At 38.6% G+C, this 18929-nt stretch overlaps 1 protein-coding gene across 1 annotated transcript; it reads left to right on the forward strand.

Annotated features, from left to right (window-relative positions):
- The first annotated feature begins 598 nt into the window (after positions 1 to 598).
- On the forward strand, positions 599 to 18505 carry LOC135205038 (myosin-2 essential light chain-like). The gene is made up of 4 exons (XM_064235298.1): positions 599 to 628; positions 7182 to 7322; positions 8208 to 8372; positions 17957 to 18505. The coding sequence occupies exons 1-4, from the start codon at positions 625 to 627 to the stop codon at positions 18061 to 18063; spliced, it is 417 nt and encodes a 138-aa protein (XP_064091368.1). The 5' UTR covers positions 599 to 624; the 3' UTR covers positions 18064 to 18505.
- Positions 18506 to 18929: the final 424 nt, after the last annotated feature.

An 18929-nucleotide genomic window follows, 5' to 3' on the forward strand; every position in this document is an offset into this window, starting at 1 on the left:
GTTCATTAATATTTGATAAGTAGCACTTGAAACTGTTTAATAAACATTATATAATATTTATTATTATAGGCTTTTATATTGTCAAATTTATCACATTTTGTTTAAATTTAGTTTTAAACAAAGAGTTTAATTATTTGAATCGGCTAGAAACGAACGTTAGGTAAGAAAGTTAAGCCAGACATGTGCAACTGATTTCATTCCCGACGTACCTGATGTTATGAACGAACTCTCCTGGGTTCCAATACTTTTCCAAACAAGTGTAAAATGCTTTCGTATAACGTACTACCATCTCGTTATTTTACCGTTACCTTACTGAAATAATGTAAATAAATAATGAACGTTATTTTAAAGTAATTTCAGATAAATATTAACGATTTTATCTCAAAAAGATCGTCGACAACTCATAGCGGATAGAAGTCGTCGTCAGTCTAAGGGAAGATTGGAAAGTGTAAACAACTCAGCCGAACCTCCTCCGTTAAATATGGTGAGATTTCGCTCATTTAAACCCGAATTAGTACTGTTTTGTCGATATTAATGTCATTTTTAAGTTATTTTTGTCACATCTAATGTGATTTTCGGTTCTTTGTTGTCAGGTTTGCAGCCGCCTTCTCAGAAGACCAGATCATGGGTGAGTAATCCACTCGCGGGTGAGGGTGGCCCGGTGTGTGTCATTTTTCGGGGGAGGGTGTGGCATTTGCGGGTGCCAAGATTGGGGTGCCGACGTGTGCCCAGTCGATTTTGAAACTTTATCAGAATATTTAACAATATTTTATAATATTTAACACTTATTTGGGTTAGATGTCTTAATTTAACTAAGAGTTGATAAGGGGGTGGCCCCCCTGGGTAGGGGCATTTACGGTGCCCTAAGAAGAGTTTTCAGTGGGACTCATATCTAATGTTTGGGACAATATTTAACAGTATTTTGTAAAATTTAAAACTAGTTGGTGTTAAATATCGTAATTTAACGTAATATCTAGGGCTTGTCGGGTGCGGCTGACGTACCCCAGGGTACGTTAGGCTAGAATAATAATTTTGTAAGATTTAACCCAGAATCTTGTTAAATATCTTAATTTAACAACCTGGATTGTTATCAAATGTCGTAATTTAGCTAACACGAGTTAATATCAGACTTAGTGTAGGTTAGGCAATACCCGACCTACCCCAGTGTATGTTAGGCTAGATGTTTAACGATACTTTTCAAGGTTTAACGCTAATTTAGGTTAAGTATCCTATATTAATCAGTTCAAAGACTTTCATTTTAGGTAGGGGATAGGAAATGCCTAACTTACCCTTAGGTATGTTGGGCTAGACAATTGATGTATACCCAAATATGTAAGACTGGTTTATGTGGCTTTTTGTATTGGTACCTTTGAGAGGTTTAGCAGGGTTTGATTGTTAAGCTAGATATTGTGATGTAGTATTATTTAACAAAATTTTGTTAGAATTATCTCAAATTTAGGGTGAACATCATATTTTAACGACAGTTAACATTGAGGACTTCGATCACTTTGAGAGGTTAGGCATTGTTTGATTGTAATGCTTTTTATTTTGATGTGTAAGTAAGTTAGACTTCATATTTTAAGCTTAATAGTTTATCTGCATATTTAGGCTTTAGAAACTGTAAAGTTAGGCCAAGTTGGCTAGACAAGGCTACCTCATCTCCACTAACCAACCCTAGACTAAGTGTTTTTACTAGTTTTATATATAATCAAGGTTGCTTTAGGTAGTGGGAGACCAAAATATTTACCTTCTATTGTCTGTATTTGTTTATGTTTGTCTTCTGTATGTTTATGGTATTTTCTGTAGTTTTCTGTTACGTTCAACCCCAAGGAAGCGGGTACTAAACACTGCGCCCGTTTTGCAGATAAACTGGAAGTTTCCATTTCTGGAAGGATGCATAGGCTGTGGTAGTAGCTTGAAGTTTTACCGCTTAGCCAGTTTAAGTAGTATAATGCTACTAGAGGGCTTTGCATGGTGATAAGTGTTGATTAGACTAATAAGATTTTTTTGACTGAGCTATATAGAAAAGTGAGGTAACTGGAGAAGGTCACACTAGATAACCCTTTTTAATATAATTTTTTGGTTAAGCAATATATATAGGAAAGGGTTTATATAATACAATCCCAATGAGATAATCAGAAATTTGGTAGTTTTTATTTTTTAATCCATCCTTGGGTGGCTGATATATACTTACATGGGGAAGACTCCTTGGGACACAGTGTTTAATGCACATAAGCCCCTTGGTGATAAAAGTAAAAATATAGATGAAAGATGGAGAATTTCCCATTCCCTTGGTGAATTTCTCAAGTCGTCTCACCCGTGTTGCATTGACTTAGTTCCCGCTTTGATTACATGGAAAATTATATTGAAGCTATTAATTTGTGCACCCTTCTCCCTTACATTTACTTACTCGAGGAATTTACCTTCATGGCATCCTGCAAAGTGTTTGTAGAATTAGCAGTTTTCAGGGCTTGGATAGCTATTATCATTAGTCTAACATAGACTAGTAAGGATGAACTCTTAGGTGTCCCTGTATCATTTTTGGCCAATACAGTGGTGCCACTGTAATCACGGGGGATGTGCACCAGACCCCACCGTGAATAGTTGGAACCCCTATAAAGATGCTTAAAACCTCCTATTTTGGTAGTTGAAATAATAAAAAACACAAACTAAACCTTGTTTTTTAAATAGTTTTATCATAAAGTGCATTTTATGATGAAATTGATTTTAAAAAACCAGGAATTTGTGTATATTTCTCAGAAAAATACTGTAAATAGGCGAATTTCCTGCAAATGATGCGGGGAAACGTTTCAGAGAGAAGTCCGCGAATACGGGGGGTCCACTGTACTCCTAGAGTTTAAATAAATTGACTGGTATAAATGGTAAAGTCTGACTTAATCTTTGGGTATAGGCGATATGTAGGAATTGTTATAATTCCTGAGGTTAAGCAAGCTTGTCTAAATGTCCTTTTTTGTAGCCTAGTGCTGTGGTTCAGCTTTCCGATGTAAGGTTTTATAAGGTTAACATAATTATAATTTAATTTTGATGTCCTTTAACACTAGCTGTGACAGATTTTCTGCTAGGCATATAAGTTTTACAAATTCATATTGTACATATGTACCTCTAACATTTGTCAGTAATTACATTTAGGGTAGTGATAGTATGCATTCCTGAAAGTTACTCTAGCATATATTTAAGGCAACACTATGGAAAAAAGTCTAATAGGAATAGATGCTGAAGGAAATGTTATCCTAGCATATGCTGTATTGCAGTAGTTTTGATGGAGATATAGTTTATAAATGAAATTGTGTGAATGAACAAAATAGAGAAAAGTGAAGTAACTTCAGAGATTTATCAATATGGGAACAAACAATAGTAAATTTTTTGCAGTTAGGTGAATTTTTCAAGTAACCTCGCCTGTACTGCATTATAATATACACCCTTTCCTATACTCTACAGTAAACAAATTTAATTAGTAAACATTTCAATAAACAAATTTCATTAATAAACAATATTTCTTCTTTACTTTAAAATAAAGAAATTTCATTAATAAACAATATTTCTGTGCATAGTTATTCCGTAGGATTACCATTTTGTGACTTTTATTTGATAGCATTGGGAAAATGTCTGGAGGGTGTGAGGAATTGTTTGAACTTCATCTCTCCTAAAAGTGATTATATATATATAGCTCGGTCACTAAAAATGTGAAAAATTAAAGAAATATTTTTGAATTTTCCTATACAGTATATTTCTTTATGTATGTGCAACAGTAGGCACATAAGCTATGTTTTTTAACTTTTCATTCAGGTTGAATATTATGGGGAGTAGGAATTTAATTTCTTAAGGGGGGTGCACTGGTTTATATAGGGCCGATTATTTTTGTATTTTTGCCTATTGATGTGTATGATTTAGTCTACATGATTCTCGGTGTGAATATTTTAGCCATATCCCTTGCCAATGGTATCGCAGACTTTGTTTTAGCTTGAGATAAATATTTCAAAATGTTTATACTATTGTAGTTAGTGGGCTAACCATTGGTTAGTCAGTAATCGCTAAAGAGAACAATCATAGCATAGGTTAGCACTATTTTCAATATCTTGCCATACCTCTTCCATGAGCTGAGTGAAATTCTGGCAACTTTTTGATTAATAAGTTAGGCATTTTCTGACTTTGACAGCCAGGTGATTAGTTGTTAGAGATTGTATGTTTAGAAAGGCATTCTTGGTGCACATGTAATTTGCAGGGTGCATTGACTTTGGTTGGTAAGCTGAATTCCTGACATATGCTTCACTTTCTAATTTATGGCAAACATGGCGGTTGTATTGCTTTTGTTTATTTGATCATTCACCTAACCAATATAATTTGAAAACCACTCGCTAAAGAGAGGACATATGTGAATTCTCTCCCTTAAAATCTTCGAGTTTTTGTGGTGGTAATTTTAGGATTTAAAACCTAGGTTTTCTGTGGTGGTTACTTTTAAGAACATAGGTTTTCATGGAGGAAAATAAAGAATTTTAGGCCAGTAATTAGCCTGCAGTTAAGGCAAGCAAAGACAGATTTGAGGTGTCGGATGAATAGGTTAGTTAGTGACTTTTTCATAGTGAAATAGGTAGCCTTGTCAGGATGGTAAGGATAGCGTTGTTTACCAGAAAAGGAGTTAGATAGGAGCCTTGTCGGGATGGAAGAGTTATATTTTACCTTAAAAGTAGCTTATGAGATATGTAAGCCTGCCTCCACTGCATTCATTTGCGCAGTTTTAGGAGCAAACAAAATGGACTTGACTAAGCTGGCATCAGGGTTATTGGGCACTATATACAAAGTTTGAATTTCATATGGCCTGTAGTAAATATAATTGTCTCAGTGTGAGAAATATCATGGTGTTGTAGAGAAAGTCATAACGCAATTACTTTTAGATTGAAATGGTCTAATTGTTCCTTATTGTAGCTAGAAAATGGGTGAGGGGTAAGATGTTAATATGACTTCGAAAGATTGTCAAATTTCAGCAATACGTACATTTATACTTTTCTAATGAAGTTAGTATTTTTGTAAGATAACTTGTTGACTGAAAAAGTAGTTTTTCTTGCCATTTTGGGTTTGTTTCTAGTTTGAGACAATAGCTGGTAATATGCAGTTGGGATGATAGAACATTTTACCCTTGATGGTCTTAAATCTGAGCATATTCTTCCTCCGTAGATTATATACTTGGTAGTTTTTGTCATAGCTTTTGTTCTGGTTACAAACTGTGCCAAATACTTCGTTTTGTGTAGATGGAAGGACCCGGAAAAAATAGTTTTCTTTCAAAGCTTGTCACGTGTCTTCTCGGTATAAAATGTCATTCACTGGGTATCTTCTAGTTGCTGCTAGATTTTTTATAAAGGTAAACAGCTTGTCATTCATTTATAGGTTTTTAAAATTTTTGTCTAATTCTGCCTAGTTTATGTATACTATTTTGGTAATTATTGAGAAGGTCCTTCTGTCAAAGGTTAGTTACTGCTGTTGCAGCTTGCCAATATTGCTGAAGGTCATGCAATTTGGAAAAAAATCTATGAAATTGCTGCTATTTTTTACTGGCCATTTCTTGCTAGCCTGCTTATACAGTGGTCCCCCTGTATTTGCAGGGGATGCGTACCAGACGCCCCCCCCCCCCCCCCCCGTGAAATACTTAGAACCCTCGAATTGTTGGAACCCCTATAGAAATCCTTAAAAACCTCCTATTTTGCTAGTTAAAACTCAAGAAAACCCCACTAAAAATTTGTATACCTGGTTTTTAATAGTTTTATCACAAAAAGTTTATTTTATGATGAAATTGATAAAAAAAATCAGGAATTTGTGGAATTTCTCATAGAAAAATACCACGAATAGGAGAATTTTCCGCGAATAATGCGGGGAAATATTCCCGAGAGAAATCCACGAATGTACGAGTGTGAATCCAGAGAACACGAATACGTTGGGTCCACTGTATATCTAGTAAAAATTGAGGTTAGTATTGCTAAAGTGGAATTCTTCTGTTAAGTATAGTTGTGACGATAATTTAGACTTGGTTTTAAAAATTATTGTTTCAGTACTACTATTTTGAGATTGGTTTCCCATAGCTTGCAGTTTTATTGTTGAATTTTACATGAACACAAAGCAAATTTAAGCTTTTAGATTGCCATTGGCAAGAAGAAAAAAATACCAACTAGTGTAGGTTATGAAAATTCATAGCTATTACTCTCTCATGACTTTTGGATTATACTTGCTTTATAAAGTCTAGCCTATGTACCATATCTGATTTTGTGGAATGAAACCTTAGGATTTCTTATCTTTTAGGGAAGTCGGTTCTATGTCATTGCCTGGTCATTAAAAATGCTAAGTTTATATGTTAAGAAATTAGAAGCTCCCATAGCTTATTGCTAATACCTTAAGTGGAATCTGTCCTGCTCCCAAAGTCTGGGTAGAGTTGCTCTTATCTAATACTTGTAAGACAGGTTTGGTAAAACTGGCAGGTGTAACACAGGTTAGGTTAAACCACATGCTTTAAGGCAGGTTAGGATAAGCTGTCGCTTCCAAAGATACATTGGGTTTAATAGCTTTTTCTCTGATTGGTTTAACCAACCTTGTCAAGGACAGGTTAGGTTAACTCATGAGGAATTGGGTGTTTCCATTTAATATGTATTGGAATACTTATTCTAAACTGCTTTCTCATTTTGTCTGTGATGGATTATTCATGTATTATTCAGTTTAGTTATCATGCTATTAATTTTTCAACAAAATACCATTTTACAGTGAATTGAAGATACTGTTGAAGGAAAATTTTTTTTTCTCTCCCCATTGCTTCACATTAGAGGATAGAGTAGCAATGGTCAAGTTCTATTGCATTTTTATTGCTATGTCAAGTTGTACAAGTGTGCTTATTTGTTTTTAAGTACAGTCATTAGCCTACTCTTTGAATTACCAGTGGTTTGAATTTTTTAAGATATGATTTATAAAAATAGCGATACAATAGCGTTGTTGAACTTTATCTTGACTATTATCCAATTGACCAGCTGTACATTACCATATAGTTTTGTAAATTAAATTTCCTGTTCTATTTTGATGTGCTGTTGTGCCAAAATTTAAGCATGTGTAAATGTGTCTGTGAGAATTCAGTAATTGAGTTTGCTTATTCTGTTCTGTTGTTTAATATCTCCTGTTGTTTCCAGATTTCCAGGAGGCCTTCTCCATCTTCGACCAGAAGGGTGATGGCAAGATCCAGGTGTCTCAGATTGGCGAGGTTCTCAGAGCCCTCGGCCAGAATCCTACAGAGTCAGAAGTGAAGAAGGTTTCACACCAACACAGACCTGGTAGGCCTAAGTTTGGTTGCATTATTTGTCATTATGCACTGATAAGGTTATCGACTGTTGTAGTTGTGGGCAATTTTTGATAGGCAGGTTGGAATATGAAACTTGTCTTAATAATGGATGTTGAATACCAGGTCACTTGGCATGTCTTAATGATGAATGTTGAATACCTGGTCACTTGGCATGAATATACATAGTATGTAGGTAGCTGTTGCTTTTTGAAAATATAAGTAAAGGCTCTCAGAGATACAGTACCAGGATTTTTTGGGGATAAAGTTGCATGGTTTGTCTTGTGACTAGTATGCAGTAGAAGCTGTCTTGGTTTGATGGAATCTTGATGAACTTTGTTTATACTGACGAGTTATGAATATATGTCTTCATCCACTGTTCGTATAGTTCATATTGAACTGTGACTGAAATTATTCTGGTTTTGATGTTGCGCTTTTAATTGCGAGTCCCAGAAACAGGATTTAGAATAAAGAATCTAGGCCTCAGGCCAAGTGCTGGGACCCACGAGGTCATTCAGCGGTGGAATGGAAATTGACCGTAAAAATTATTGAAAGGTGTAACAGGAGGAACACCTCCCAGGTGCACTGTGAATCAAATGTTAGGAGAGGGTGGAAAGTAAGTTGGAAGAAAGAGAATATGAAAGTGGGTACAGTAAAGGGGTTGCAGCTAGGGGCCGAAGGGACGCTGCAAAGAACCTTCGAGTAATTCCCACAATGCAACACATGAGGTGCATTGGCAGCGCTACCTCCAATGGAGAGGAACAGGATTTAGCTATTTTAGGTATATAAGGAGGAGGAAATTACAGTGCTTGTGTTGATAAAGCATCCTATTTTAGTCTCGCTGCATTTATTATAGACTAATTTTTCTTCTATTATTCAGAGGAGAGGATCAGCTTCGAAGTGTTCCTGCCCATCCTGCAAACCATCTCCCGCCAGCGCCCTGTTGACACTGCTGACGATTTCATCGAGGGACTCCGTCACTTTGACAAGGATGGCAACGGCTACATATCCTCAGCTGAACTCCGTCATTTGATGACTCACCTCGGTAAGAAGGCTTTTTCTCTTTTTTTGAGGTTTGAGACCGAGATTAATTTTTAATTATATTTCTTCCTTGTGTTGCTAGAAATTCGGGGACTTTTCTTTTGTTGGAGTTCCACCTTTGTTTAGGTACTGTACAAATCTTCAGTGCGATTGTGGAGTTTGCAGGTTTGTTAAACTGATTTTTAAGAATTATAATTAAGTAATACTAGCCTACTTTAACATGGAATACAATTACATTGTTAGGTTTATTCAACTTTAGTTTATTAGTTCTTAGAATTCTTTAGGGCTCTCATTCTTCCTTTGGGGTCTTCCATTCATGATTTCCTAAGTGAAATATTAACGATTTTAAATTCTTGCTGATAATTGTCCCAAGTTCCATCATGAGCTGAAGCAGAATTGACTTCTCTTGGAAGCAGAATTGACTTCTCTTGGAAATTGGGTATGTCTTATTGCCCGTGTAAATTTTATTTGATTCATTAGTTTTAATTTTATTCACTTCATTACTTTGTAAGTCTGTACATAGATTTGCAAAATTTTCTCTTGTTAAATAAAGGAGTTTTATCACTAAAACTACACTACTTATTTTTTTTTTTTTTTTTTTTTTTTTTTTTTTTTTATTTTTTTTTTTTTTTTTTTTTTTTTTTTTTTTTTATGGGCTTGCCACTTTTGATCTCAAAAGCTTAGGTACTTTTTATTTCCCTACAAAGCTTTATATTTGTAACATGCATTGTCATTGCTTTCGGAAAGGCCTATATAGTTTCAGTACAGACTGTTTGTCATACTGCATTCCTTTGAACCAGGTCCATGGCAGTCTGTGCTGTCGGCATTGAATGAAACATTTCCTAGATTGTGCTGCCAGCATTTGTGTAACTTTTGTACTGTCTTTTCTCAGCCACATTTAACAGAAACCAAAAATTTGTAAAGGACAAGGATATCACTTTGTGGGTGAAGTGAGTTAGCAGTATTTAAATTATTCTCTTCTCTACAGAAGCGGTGTTAGAATTTCTACCGGTTCTTAATTGCCGTAAAGGAGAATTTCATGATTTAATATCTCTGCCTAAGAAATCAGCTTCTAGCAATTTTTTCTTTCCATCTTGGTTTTGTTCTCTCTGGATCACAAATAATTAGAGAAGTTTTGTTCTTTCTGAATCACAGATAACCAATCCACATTTATTATTATGTAGAAGATGAACCTCATTCATAAGGAACAAGTCCACAGGAGCCATTGACTTGAAATTCAAGTTCCATAGAATAGGGTTTTCATTTGAAAGAAGAAACAGAGGGTAATAGGAAACCTGAAATTAGGAGCAACTTTTATTACGAAGTCCTGTAGAAGAAGGAAATGATAGATCATTCTTTTGATACATGCAGGATAAAATTGTCATTATTTTAAAGTGCTCTTCCAATGCTCACAGGACACTTAAATGAATTTGAATCTAATATAACAAAATGGGATATTTTTATCATAAATTGGGGACATTGTATTAAATTGTGGTTAGTATATTATAAAATTCTATCCTTTTACTTTTTATGGATTTCACACAGTAGATCTTAGGCGTTTATATTGATTCCAGATTGAATTTATATTGTTTTAATGTAAAGGTTTTTGTTTTTGTACATTCAACTTCCCCGGCAGATATATACGTAGCTATAGACTCCGTCGTCCCCCACAGAAATTCAAATTTCGCGGCACACGCTACAGGTAGGTCAGGTGATCTACCCTCCCACCGCTGGGTGGCAGGACTAGGAACCATTCCCGTTTTCTAATCAGATTTTCTCTGTCGCTGGTTCCAGCAATACCATTGTTGGTTCCTCCTGACCTGATTTTCGTTTTTTGTTTGCCGTTGATCTTCTGGACTGTCTTTTGGTGAAGTATTGGATCGTTGGCTTGGCATACAGTATTGTGGATTGTTTTTGGATTATGCTTTTGGATTTTTCTTATGATGTCAGACTCTGCTAATGTATATAGTGTGTGTGTGAATGAGGGATATAAGGTGAGGCTACCGAAGGGTTCGGTAGATCCTCACACTGTATGCAAGAGGCGTCGGGAGAATGATTGTTCTATAACTAATCCTTGTAAGGGATGCGAGTGTCTGAACGAGGAAAGATGGAATGCTCTATCTTCCTACTTGAAGAAGTTAGAGAAGGATAGAATTAGGAAGGCTTCTTCTAGAAGCACTAGTAGGTCTCGTTCTAACGAGCCAGTTGAGGAAAATTTAGTTCCTATACCTAATGTAGTTCTAGCATCTTCTGCTACGGTTTCAGCTCCTTCGCCCTTCACCGAACCTGTGGATTCGTCTGTGGAGATGGCTAATATGAAAGCCGCTTTACGAAGGATGGAGCTTCAAATGCTTGCATGGCAAGCTCTCGACGCCGACCAGGCGCGCAGCGCCAGATAAGTGCACTGTATCAGCCAGGCGCGCGGCGCCACCCAGCCATGAAGCGCCAGCCAAGGCACTCTCCTTCCTTCAGCCGCTCCTCTCCGCGTAGAAGCGCATCTCCTCGCAAACGCTCCTCCCCTATCAAGCTCTCGACGCCAGCCAGGCGCTCTTCGCCTACTAAGCGCTCTCCTTCCTTCAGCTGTGCATCTCCTTACAGGCGTGCAGAGGAAGACTTTGATGAAGTTTCGGAGGAGGAAGCTCCTAGAGTAGCAGCTCTGTCCGACTACAACACTTTGGCGGCCCTGCTGGTCCAAGAATTCGGCGATTCTCTCAGCCCAGCTGCTCCTCCCTCTCCTCGGTCGCTGTCCTCCTTCTTGAAGATGCGCCCGACCATTTCGATGAGGAAAGCTCTCCAATTGGTAGGGGATTGGTTCAAGTCGAAAGAGGAGGCAGGGAAGACAGTTTTTTCTTGTCCTCCCTCCAAGCTCTCGGGAAGGAGAGGCATGTGGTATGAAACTGGAGAGCCGATGGAGTTGTGACTTCCATCTTCAGCTGAGGCAGATTTCTCTACCTTAGTAGATTCCGCAAGGAGGCATTCCCTGCCCACGGCCAAGACTACATGGGGAATGACAGAGATGGACCATTTCCTCAAGGGACTCTTCCATGTACTGGAAGTGTTTAACTTTTTGGATTGGTCCCTTGGGGCATTTGGCCTAGAAAACTCTCGATCCAGAGTTTTTAGGACCTGACGGTCCCCAGCCAGAACCTTGTTTATCTGGGGATTCGGATGGATTCCCAGGGTTTTTGTGCGTTTCCATCCCCGGAAAGGCTCGAACGGGGTATGGAAAAAGTGACAGCCTTCTTAGAGAAAGAGCGAAGCTCCGCGAGGGAATGGCTGTGTCTGCTGGGGACACTTTCCTCGTTGGAACAGTTCTTCTCTCTAGGAAGGCTTCACTTGAGACCCCTGCAATTTTATCTGAAGAAGATGTGGGATCAGAAGGCAGGAGACTTGTCGGATTCCTTCCCAATCATACAGGGGGGTAAAAGAGCAACTGAGTTGGTGGCTAACTCCACTCGGATTGAACAAAGGCTTGTCTCTTCTGAAGCCGAACCCGCACCTAGTGTTGTTCTCAGACGCGTCAGAGTCGGGGTGGGGAGCAACACTAGGGGCAAAGGAAGTGTCAGGCACCTGGAAGGGGGACCAGGTGAACTGGCACATAAACATGAAAGAGCTGTATGCAATCTTTCTGGCTCTAAGTGGTTCGAGTCAGAAGTCAGAGGCACGGTGGTCCAAGTCAATTCGGACAACACACGACTCTGGCTTGCATCAGAAAACAAGGAGGGACATTCCTTCTCCCTGTGCGAGACAGCAAAGAATTCTGCTTATGATGGGCGAAGGAGAGAGAGATTACGCTCCTAACCAGATTCGTTCAGGGAGAGAGGAATGTAAGAGCTGATCTGTTGAGCAGGAGAAACCAAGTCCTCCCAACAGAATGGACGCTCCATCAAGACATTTGTCAGAGGTTGTGGACACTTTGGGGCAGACCACATCTAGACCTGTTTGCCACGTATCGAAACAAGAGGCTGGACAACTTTTGCTCCTCCATAGCAGACCCGAGAGCAATAGCAATAGACGCTCTCCTCTTAGACTGGTCAGGGATAGATGGTTACGCATTTCCCCCATTCAAGCTTGTGAGGGAAGTAATGAAAAAGTTCGTTTCCTCTGCAGGAATGAAACTTACCCTGATCGCTCCTTTTTGGCCCGCTCAAGAATGGTTCACAGAGGTACTGGAATGGACGGTGGACTTCCCCAGATCTCTTCCACTCAGGAGAGATCTGCTCAGACAGCCCCACTTCAAGAGGTTTCACAAAAACCTCCCCGCTCTCTGCCTGACTGGCTTCAGACTATTGAAAGGCTCGTCAGAGCGAGAGGCTTTTCGCGAAAAGCTGCTAGCGCGATCGCCAGAGCCCGCAGGTCTTCAACCTTGCGGGTGTACCAATCGAAGTGGGAAGTCTTTCGGAGATGGTGCAGGTCGAAGAAGCTGTCCTCTTCCAATACCTCTGTGACCATTATTGCTGACTTCCTTCTCTTTTTAAGAGAAAAATGTCATCTAGCCGTATCTACGATTAAGGGCTATCGTAGCATGCTTTCCGTTGTGTTCAGAAACAGGGACCTGAAGATTGCGGAAGATAAAGATCTGCATGACCTCATCAGATCCTTTGAGACCTCTAAGAGAAAGTGCTCTCAACCTCCAAGCTGGAACTTGGATGTTGTTCTCAAGTTCTTGACTTCAAGCAAGTTCGAACCTCCTCATCAGGCTTCGTTCAGGGACCTGACTAGGAAGTAAATTTTTCTCGTGGCTCTCGCGACTGCGAAGAGAACTTGCGAGTTACAAGCTCTGGACTCTAGAGTAGGGTTTAAAGGTGACTCAACTATCTGTTCCTTTAAACCTCTATTCCTAGCAAAAAATGAGAATCCCTCAAAACCCTGGCCTAGAAGTTTCGAGGTCAAAGGACTCTCACCCTTAGTGGGGAGAGAGATTGAAAGGTCCCTATGCCCTGTCAGGACCCTTAAATTTTACCTGCAAAGGAAGAAGAAACTTAAGGGCAGTCTTGAGAGTCTCTGGTGTGCGGTCAGGGACCCTAAAAGGCCGATCTCTAAGAATGCTCTGGCGTTCTTTTTGAGAAGCGTCATTACGGAGGCGCATGCGACGTGCAATGACGATCAGTTGCAGCAACTTAGAGTGAAAGCGCATGAAGTAAGGGCCATTGCGACCTCTCTGGCTTTCCAGAAGAACATGTCTCTGAAAGATATTCTGGCTGCCACTTACTGGAGATGCAGCTCTGTGTTTGCATCTCACTACTTGAGAGACGTAAGGGTAACTTACGATAAGTGCTTCTCTCTGGGGGCCCTACGTATCTGCGGATTCGGTGCTGGGACAGGGAGCTGATTCTAATCCTTGCTAGTTCAGTTTCATTTTAATTTGTGGTGGTGTGTTTTTATGGTTGTTTGAAAGAAGGTTTGGTGGTAACTTCTTTCAATCGTAGTTCTAACTCGTGTTAGATGGTCAGGTGGTCGGGATTGGTTTTGTGCTCCTTGATAGTGCCAGAGGCAAAGGATTTGCCATGTAAGTGGGATAGCCCCCATTGACAAAGATCCTAATAAGGTTCTGTCGTGTAAGCAGGTAAGCCCCATTGACAGATCCACAAGAACTCTCAGTCATAGTTCACTACCTCGCTGAGGCTCTTGAGGCAAAGCAGACTCATAGACAGTATCCATGAAGTCTTCTGCCAAATCAGGTAAGAACCAAGGTTTTTAACCTACAACATGTGTTGTTTCCAGTTTATTTCAGTAATTTAAGCTGTCTCTTACCCTCCACCAAGGGTGCCAGTCAGCTAAGTATATATCTGCCAGGGAAGTTGAATGTACAAAAATGATATTGTTATGATACAATAAAGTTTTGTACATACTTACCCGGCAGATATATACGATTAATGGCCCGCCCAGCCTTCCCTCAGGAGACAGGTGGAAGAGAAAATCTGATTAGAAAACGGGAATGGTTCCTAGTCCTGCCACCCAGCGGCGGGAGGGTAGATCACCTGACCTACCTGTAGCGTGTGCCACGAAATTTGAATTTCTGTCGGGGACGACGGAGTCTATAGCTAAGTATATATCTGCCGGGTAAGTATGTACAAAACTTTATCGTATCATAACAATATCATTTTTTAATTCAAAGTGATTTAAAGTAAAGGTTATGGTTTTAAGAATATACATTTATATATAATGACTTTGCCACATTATGTGTTACTATTTCTGTAGCTATGCATGTTTTAAGTTATAGTTGGTAATGATGATTCCTTTAGTTTTAATTAGTCAGTTCCTACAGAGTTCAAACATTTATTCTACTACTTGGCACACAAACTCGAGCCTGTTAATTTTACTGACAATTCAAACTTCATGTTTTACTAGTATTAAAACTGAACACAATTTCAAACCCATTGAATTTCAAACCAATTGATTTTAGTGGCAATGAAACCCATAGTGGGCAGGAAATCATTGTAGTGATTGTTAAAATGGTATTCAGTTACTTTCTTCGGTAATAGAATCCAACCATTTTCCAAGCCCATACTAGTATTTTTTTTAAATTGCAGGACCCTGAAGGGTGTAAGGAATGTCCTTTGTACCATCCTAAGAAATACAGTTGACTCCTGGCAAATGCAAGAGAAAATTTAGTCTTGTGTCTATAGTTGAAGCATATTGTCACGATACAATTTCTGTAAGGTAGCTGTATCCTTAGCAATTTAGAGAATTCAGTGTTGTGATATTCTAAGATATGATGTACATGTTTTTGTTGGCTGCTAAAGTTCATCTTGTATCAAGATGTAACACTTAAATATATGTTAGATTGTAGACTATGACAATGCTGTCTTTTGTTTACAGGAGTTGGGTATTGTCCCATGATTCACAGTTATGCCCAGTGAGTGGTAAAGGAGTTTCTGATGAGTAGTCTTGTCTTGTCTTCAAAGTATTGTGAAATATTTTTATACAGGGAAGGTGCAACGAAGGTGCATTCACTTTCATATCTAGTAATGTGAAAATGATCAGGTTTGGTTGTGCTGATTTTTGTAAGGTGGTTTATCAGTTGTTTGTGAGCTGGTGTTATCAACTGTAGAGTTTTTCTTTTCTCTGTGTGCAGTTTTTGTAAAGCTTCAAAAGAAACTTATTGCACTGAAGTCATAATATTTATCTTGTGGAAGTTTATACTTGATTTGGTATCATTTCTCAGTCGACTTTAGGACACTGTGCTTCACTTTTTCTCCAGGTGGCATACTGTTTTCTCTTCAACTGCAGAGGGTTAGTTGCTACTGCATATTGTAACATCCACATATCACAGGAAGTCTTTGCCTACTAGGTTAACAGGATTAGTTTCAGATGGCTTTCATTGTTTTTGACAACCCTGTCCATTTTTTACCTGGGCTTACTGTATCCATAAGAGGGCAGCCTGCTGAAGAGGTAAATGTGGCAGGTTTTTAGCCTTTGGAATATCCTAGGGTTGGTGGTTGTGCAGTCTGTGCTTGGAAGTAATGTATTTTCTTTTTACAAGCTAGTGTCACACTTTTACAGCTTATAATGTAAGGATGGATTATTTAATTTTCCTAGGTGTAAAGAAATGGAAAACCTTTCTAGATCTGCCATCCAGTGGAGGTCATTTAGATTTTATCTACTGTATAGAATTGGGACTGAGTTAATCTAACTCGGAGATATGTCTTCCATCAAATAGGCATGGATTTGTGTGTTATTGAAACCAGATAACTGTATATTGTAGTATTTGCTGTCAACCAGTACTGCTGCATAGAATTGAGATTGTGTTAACTTGAAGGAATATCTGCCATCAACTAGTCTTCGGTTTGTTTGCTATTGAGAACAGATTACTGTATATTCCACCCTTTGGTGTTAACCATTACTAAGTGTGAGGCGAGGCTACTTGCCACCACCCTTTATGAATAAAAACTTTTGTCAGTTGAATAGGTTTGCATAATTTTGTAAAAGCTAGTGTCTATTCATCTACAGCTGGTTCTTCACTGGTATGGTTTTGGCCATAATATTACAGCAGCCACTTGGATGTACTATATCGCCTTTCCTTGAATTAGTGCTACTGCATGATCTGCAGGTGATAGTGGAGGATGCATCATGACTTTGCCAGTTGAGAAGATAATAAGTGCCAAGGGAGAGGAGAGGCAATATTACTGCTGGAGAAAGAGTACAACTACATACAAGAGTGCTGCCGACTGAGATGACAAGAGTGCCAGACTGATATGAGAAGGTGCAAGACTGCAACTGCTACAGGTGAAGCCCTACTGAGAGTGCCAGACTGATATGGGAAGGTACAAGACTGCAACTCAAGCTGAAGACCTACTGAGTGTGCCAGACTGAGATGAGAAGGTACAAGACTGCAACTGCAGCAGCCCAAAAACTAAGAAGTGGGTTAAAGGTACAAAAGTTCAAGTGCAGATGATGCTGTAAAGTCTGCAGTTAAAAGGGAAAAAAAAGACTGCTCATGTCTATAACTCTAACAGGAGGTAGAGAGAGCAACACCATCTGTCTGTGACTGATACAGGAGGTGAGATTCGAGAAAGGCAAGAAGAAAAAATAAACAGGAAACAGCAGGAGCCGAGATCTAAGAAGAAAAAATTAACTGGAAAGAGCAGGAGCTGAGATCCAAGAAGAAAAAAATTAGAATGAAAAGAGCAAATACCTAAGGGTATAAGATACTAATTTTACCATAATACAATTAACGAACAAGACTAAACTGTGAGGCTTTGTCTAAATATTCTACTATTTAAAGTGTGTATTACATTCCAGTTTCTTCTCCATTTCCTGTAACATTTTTCTTCATTTTATCCTCTACTTTATAAAATTTCCTTTTCTCTCTCTTTCGGGGTCTTCAAAGCTGCATTCGTGTCAGTGTAAGTCTCCCAGTTTTCAAAACCCCTGCATAGATAACAACCACAATGTATGGCCTTTTAAACTGTGGGTGCCTTCAGCTTTTTGAAGGCAAAGCACTATTTACACTCAAGTTAACTTGAAATGTAATAATGTCTGTCCACATGAAGCCAATGGCACCTATAGCTTTACAGGCCCCACTATTGCAGGATACAACTATGCAGGTGCCTAGAGAACTGGTTGACTGGTTACACTGACATGAAAGCAGCTTCAGGATGATCCTCAGGGCGAGTTAGGCAGTTTCAGTATGATCTTGAGTTGAGAGGCAACTTCAGGATGACTTTAGGAGTTGTAAGATGGATAGTCTATCAGCAAGTGGTGTAGTTTTGAAAGCTCCATACTTGTCATCTTCTCTGGCAAGGTTTTTGTACTTTACAGGATATTTTAGAATATATGTGGTCGTGCAGAGGTACCCGAAGTCCACTTCTCCCAGGGGAATTAGAGAACGTAATCTTGCAAGTCAAACATCTCTTAGGGATAAGTGCCAAGTTGCAGTTGTCTTTGTATACAAATCCCTGGTCCAATTTCCCTTTGGGACACTTGCCAAGTTGTAGCCTTCTCTTGATCCGCGTACACAAAGCCTGAAATATAGATCATGTATCAGCCGCGTGTAAAACATTACGATCTTGCAAATTTTTTGTGAAAATTGAACGGCATTTGCTGGCAAAGTTCAAGATAACTAATCTTTAAAATCTGTTTCAGGTGAAAAGCTAACTGATGAAGAAGTGGAACAATTGCTTGCTGGACAGGAAGACTCTCAGGGCAACATCAACTATGAAGAGTTTGTAAGGCTTGTCCTGAGTGCCTAAGGCTCGAAGGTTCTTCTGGAGTAGTTAACGTATATGGGAAGCATTTAAGTATGAGTTTGGTCATAACCAACGTTACGTATTAAAGCTTTTAACTATTACCACAGATATTTATATGCAAACGAGTCTACGAGAAAATTTAAAATGCTGTTCAAGGTAATGCATTTTTATATTTTAATAGATATTTAAGTATATTTAAAAACATATAGTTACCTGGTAGATTTTGCCTTTTTGTACTTACTAATTGTAGAAGCTATGCCTATTAGCAGTAAGGATGGAAATTAATAAAAAACAAAAAAATTCAGGTTATTGTAACCGTGAAATTTGTTAGTATTACATGACATTCCATTTCAAGGAAAATGTGATGTAAGTTTGTATTCAACTGTTTTAGATTCAATGCATTATATTCTCATGTTTGGAATAATATATCATTTGTAAACAATAATTTTTTTACTTCTTCCTCGTTGGTTTGGGTAAAATGACATTCTTAACATTCTTGGAATCTGATAATGCAGAGAAATAAGGCCTGATATTAAAGTGGGTTTGTTCAAGACATTGAGCTTATCAATTACTGGTTTGCCCTAAAGTATTCCAACAAGACCGAAAATAAGTCTCCTTGCAATCATGTTGCCAGTTGCACTTAGTTTACGACGCCTCTGTTCGACGTCTGCCGTATCTTTTAGGACTTCGGTGATAATGTGACCCAAATACGGAAATTCATGCACAAATTAGGAAGGTAGCCTACGTACATGAAGAATGTGATTTTTTTTTATTGAAGTTAAAAGGCATAGAACAATAATCCCAAGAGGGGTTAGTGCCATAGTTGCAGGCATTACATAAGCTTCTTTGCAGCCACTATCATTTCTTCT

The sequence above is a fragment of the Macrobrachium nipponense genome, chromosome 48 (assembly GCF_015104395.2).
Source record: "Macrobrachium nipponense isolate FS-2020 chromosome 48, ASM1510439v2, whole genome shotgun sequence".
Taxonomy (NCBI): Eukaryota; Metazoa; Arthropoda; class Malacostraca; order Decapoda; family Palaemonidae; genus Macrobrachium; species Macrobrachium nipponense.

What these genes read in the sequence shown, in the direction of transcription:
- LOC135205038 (XM_064235298.1), top strand. An exon ending in TTCACACCAACACAGACCTG is followed by an intron (nt 7,323 to 8,207) that starts GTAGGCCTAAGT and finishes TCTATTATTCAG; the next exon opens with AGGAGAGGATCAGCTTCGAA. An exon ending in TCATTTGATGACTCACCTCG is followed by an intron (nt 8,373 to 17,956) that starts GTAAGAAGGCTT and finishes AATCTGTTTCAG; the next exon opens with GTGAAAAGCTAACTGATGAA.